The 4,898-nt window shown below is 42.0% G+C and overlaps 1 protein-coding gene across 1 annotated transcript; it reads right to left on the minus strand.

Moving 5' to 3' along the window:
• Nucleotides 1-2,222: 2,222 nt before the first annotated feature.
• Nucleotides 2,223-2,729, minus strand: LOC110338332 (60S ribosomal protein L21-like). Its single transcript, XM_029533148.1, has one exon. The coding sequence runs from the start codon at nt 2,557-2,559 to the stop codon at nt 2,230-2,232; it is 330 nt and encodes a 109-aa protein (XP_029389008.1). The 5' UTR covers nt 2,560-2,729; the 3' UTR covers nt 2,223-2,229.
• Between the last annotated feature and the right edge of the window lie 2,169 nt (nt 2,730-4,898).

The raw sequence follows: 4,898 nt of genomic DNA on the forward strand, positions 1-4,898 counted from the left end.
GGGGGAAGAGGGGGGAGGGGGGAAGAGGAGGGGGAGGGAGAGAGAGCGCATGAGGAGAGGAAGTGGGGGAGCCAATGAGGAATTGCCATGAACAGGTCTCCATGAGGACACGCATGGAGCAGAGCAAGCCAACTCAAGACTCATATTGAAGGTAAAGGACAACCATATGGCTGGGAAATAGCCTTAGAGGGTTACAATAGCACAGAACCTGCCCACCATAGTGTTTGCAACTTGTTAATAGAAGTACCAGGTCTCTGCGTCTTGATTTGGGAGCTAAAGCATGCTAGAGCCGATATAGAAATGCCCTACAGTTACTGGGGAACAAGGTGGGGGACATAGCAAATGCCCCAAGAAGTACTTTACAATGAAGAGCTGGCAATTTACTTGTAAACCACCCACCCAACAGAACTAGAATACAAAATAGGGAACTGACCCGTAGTCCCAAGTCCCTTTCTTGCAAAGATCACCTAGAGGCCATGGATCCTGTTATGTCTTCAAGATGTCAATTCCCCATCAGTTCACAATCTAATTTTAAAGCCAAAGTTTATCACAAAGGTTCCCAGATGTTAGGGAACAAAAACTCAAATTTATAATATATTTGATCCTCGGTGGTAATAAATCCATGCTGTATTTTTGAAGAATTCACTTTAGTCAATGTTTGATGAAGTCAAGTGAAAGGGTAACTGCCATTTGAGTGATGGTAAACCCCTTGACAAAGGAGAAAGACTAAAACCACATCTTCCACTGCTTATCACAATCCAAATAAACACCAGCAAATTTCAGATTAACTAGCCAATGAACAGTCTAAGGTGTACCCACATGGTAAATATCATCTCCAAACAAAATGCTAAAGTCACTGGCACTTTCCCAAGACATGAGTTTACAAATCCTTGAATTTATGTACTAGGTTGACAGAAATGTTCCTCTTAGAACTTCCAAATAAATGTTGAAAGTCCTGAAAAAAACCAGGGCTCTTTCTCCTCTCAAACCCTCTAAGAGCGTGTCCTCCCATCAAATATAAAACAAGCTAAGCTAAACAATCATTTTTTAATTGACTTCTCTATCTCCCTCACCTGTCCCCCCAATACACAAGCAGGCACACAAGCACATGCACATGCGTGTGCGCGCACACACACACACACACACACACACACCATGTAATGCTACATACTAAACATACTAAAAATTACCAAACTAATTATTTAGGTCTGAATAAACAGGAAATATGTAATAATCTTTTAAAGTTTTATGTATATGAGTATTTGCCTGCATGCATGCTTGTGTACCATGTGTGTGCCTGGTATGAGCAAAGGCCAAAAGAAGAGTACTAGATACCCTGAAACTGAAGTTACAGATGATTATGATTGTGCTCTGCCATGTAGATCCTGGGAACCCAACCAGGGTACCTTACAAGAAGAGTAAATATTCTTTTAACACATGAACCATCTCTCCAGAGCCTAGTATCATTTTTTTTTAATGAAACTACACTAGCATGTTTTTAGATACAGCCAATTTTTTCCATCTTAATTATTATTTTTTTCATTGTTTTAATTTCAATAGTAATTGTTCTAGTTAGCTTTCACTGTCAACTCAACAAAGCCTATATCACCAGAGAAGGCAGTCCCAGTTGAAGGATTACCTAGATCATACTCACCTGTGAGCATGTCTGGGGGAATTGTCTTGATGTTAATTGATGTACAATCACCCAGTCCACTAAGGGTGGCACCATTCCCTAGGCAGGTATTCTTGGGCTATATAAGAAAACTAGCTATGTGCCGGGCATGGTGGCACACGCCTTTAATCTCAGCACTTGGGAGGCAGAGGCAGGCAGATTTCTGAGACCAGCCTGGTCTACAAAGTGAGTTCCAGGACAGTCAGGGCTACACAGAAAAACCCTGTCTCGAAAAAAACCAAAAGAAAACTAGCTATGTATAAGCCTGTCTTCATGAGGCAGGATCCTCCATGGTTCCTGCCGTGAGTAAATTACCTGGTTAAAGGTAATGTTTCATGGAATAGCAAGGTCTGCCTTCAAGTACCTGCTAGAGTTTCTTCCCTGACTGCCCTAAATGATGGAGTCTGATGTGGGGGTATAAGCCAAATAAATCCTTTCTTCCTCTAAATTGCATTTGGTCAGAGGGTTTTATTATATCAGAAAGAAAACCAGAACAGAAATCTAAACTTTTTTTTTTTTTTAAACACTTTGCAGTCTGGGTCCTTTCTTTTTGTACATTAGGCCATGAATTCATAGGGAATGGGCTCCAGCAGCTCTGGTTCTTTTCCATTAGTCCTCACAAAGTGTGCTTCTCTGGGTGGTGCAGGCTGGCGCTTCAGCTGAACCCAGGTGCCCTTCTCTTTGGCTTCCTTCTTCTTCTGATCGTTCTCCTTCACCCGCTTCAGGAAGCTGTCTCTGCTCTTTGAGTGCTTGATGTGCTCAATCCGCACATTGATCCTCTTGGCCAGAATTTTGCCCTTAACTTGCTTGTTCACAATGATGCCCACGGCGTGCTGGGTGACATTGTAGACTCTTCCGGTTTTGCCATGGTAGCACTTATGGGACATTCCTTTTTAAACAGTGCCCATTCCCTTGATGTCTACAATATCACCCTTCTTGTAGATTCGCATGTATGTGGCCAAAGGAACAACGCCATGTTTCCTAAAAGGCCTGGAGAACATGTACCGGGTGCCTCGCCGCTTTCCCTTTGTGTTCATCATGTTGGCGAGTTACTGGAAGATGGCTGCCGCGGCCGAAAAGCAATCTAAACTTTTAAATGAGAGTGGATTCAGGTAGTTTGGATGCCTGCTTACTATTTAAAGATGGTAAGATGATGTCATTTGTAGTTGTGTGTGTTAGTCACGTGACTACCTGGCAATGCACCATTATTTGGTAAGCTCAGCACAGGTGGACTTACTATAAGAAACTATTTTCATCTCAGTGGGTAAAGAATGCCTTGCAGATCAAAGAGTATTCTGAACACAGGAAAGTGCTAGAAAGACACACTACCTGGAAGAGAAGCATGTGGCTACCTGAGGAAAAGCAGAAGAGGGTACAAAGAGTGGACGACAGCTCGCTGGTCCCCTCACCAGCTGATTAGTTACACTGATGGAGCTCATTTGTTTATCTCTCATAATTTTGTTTGCATTTTCTGCTACATCAATTTCATCTTACAGCTACATGGCATGAAAGCTCATAGAAGCTTATGCTTTTATAAATTCCTATTAAATATAATAAAAATAAGGTTTAAAAAGTTAACCTGGAAGCTAGAGAGATGGCTCAGTGGTTAAGAGCAGTGACTGCTCTTCCAGAGGTCCTGATTCAATTCACCACATGATGGCTCACAACCATCTGACATTGGATCTGATGCCCTCTTCTGGTGTGTCTGAAGACAGCTACAGAGTACTCATCATATACATACACACACATCATACACACACACACACACACACACACACACGTGTGTGTGTGTGTGTGTGTGTGTGTGTGTGACATTTAAAAAAAAAAGTTAACCTGGGCATCACATCCTTGACTTGAATCAAAAAAAAAAAAAATGGGCTTTCTTTTTGAGACTCTCGTTGCTCTGAAATCTCTGTCTTTACAGGGCAGGCAGAACAGTTCAGACAACTGCTAAGTCTTGATCACAGCCCTGTGGCCCACATTCTGATGTCAAAAAACACAGTGTTACAGCACACTTTCTAAATAGTTAGCTTTGGGCCCAATGACACAATTGCCTGTGGTCCTAAGAACAGAGATTTCATGATGCCCAGCTCAGCAGCTCCGCCCCACAACACCCCTCACCACATTTCACCAAGAGATCACCACATCCTGAAGTGTCTGAAACCACAAGCAAAATTAACCTTTCTCCTTTAAGTTGATTTACTTAGATATATTGTCACCAAAGAGAAAAGGTGTCTTTTCAGTACAGAAGAAGGAAGCAGATGCTAACGGCAGTGAGGGAGCTGGAGGAAATGGGGCTGGAGGGACACCACTCACCAGAGACAAATTAAGAAGGCATGCTGCAAGACAAAACACTGGCATAATCCAGCGTAACGCATATAATTTCACTATGAATAATAGTAAGCCCCCAAGCCCTCTGCTAACCAATATTTATGAAAGCATACAAATAATAATCATGAAATAGCTAAGCAGTTCTTGCTGCCTAGCCCAAAGTCCTGAATTCGATCTCTGGGACACACAAGGTGAGGACTGAGTCCCGGAAGTTATCTTCTAGCCTCTGCGAATGCTCACACACAATGCATACAAAATAAATAAAAATACAATTAATGTTAGCTTTAAGGAGAGGACCTGATAGCTAAACGAAGTGCTTCTGGCGTGCTTTGCTTTATAAAGGGTACCTAAGGATTTCAACATTCACGTCTGATTTCAGCATCTGTGTGGTAACTCTGTAGGGAAATGTCCTTGCTTGCTAAAACTATGTGAAATATTTGGTGGCTGTGAGGCATCACCTCAGCAACTTAGTCCCAAATGATGATGGGAAAACTGAGGGTCTTGTACTCTAATTGTAGCTTTTATGTAAATTTAAGAATGTTTCAAAGCAAAAACTAATTTAATAATTTGGTACATTTTTAATGACCAGTGCTCAATGAAAAAAAAAACTAATTTTTTAATTGGGTAATACATATTTTCGAAAGGTCTCTTCCAACAAAATGTGGAACATACCGGGTTTCTAAATAAATCCTGGGCTAAGGCTATAGCACAAAAATGTAGAAAGCCTGCCCCCTGCTGGTCATGTCGTAATATGTTTAGGTCTAAGGGGAAAAAAGGACAACTTTAGGGTTTCCATGGGCAAGGGGCCATAGAGCATCTCAACTGGGAGTGGCACACTCCTATAATCCCAGCCCCTGAGAGGGGAGGCAAGAGGAAATGGAGTTACTGGACTATA

Source organism: Mus pahari, chromosome 21 (genome assembly GCF_900095145.1).
Source record: "Mus pahari chromosome 21, PAHARI_EIJ_v1.1, whole genome shotgun sequence".
Taxonomy (NCBI): domain Eukaryota; kingdom Metazoa; phylum Chordata; class Mammalia; order Rodentia; family Muridae; genus Mus; species Mus pahari.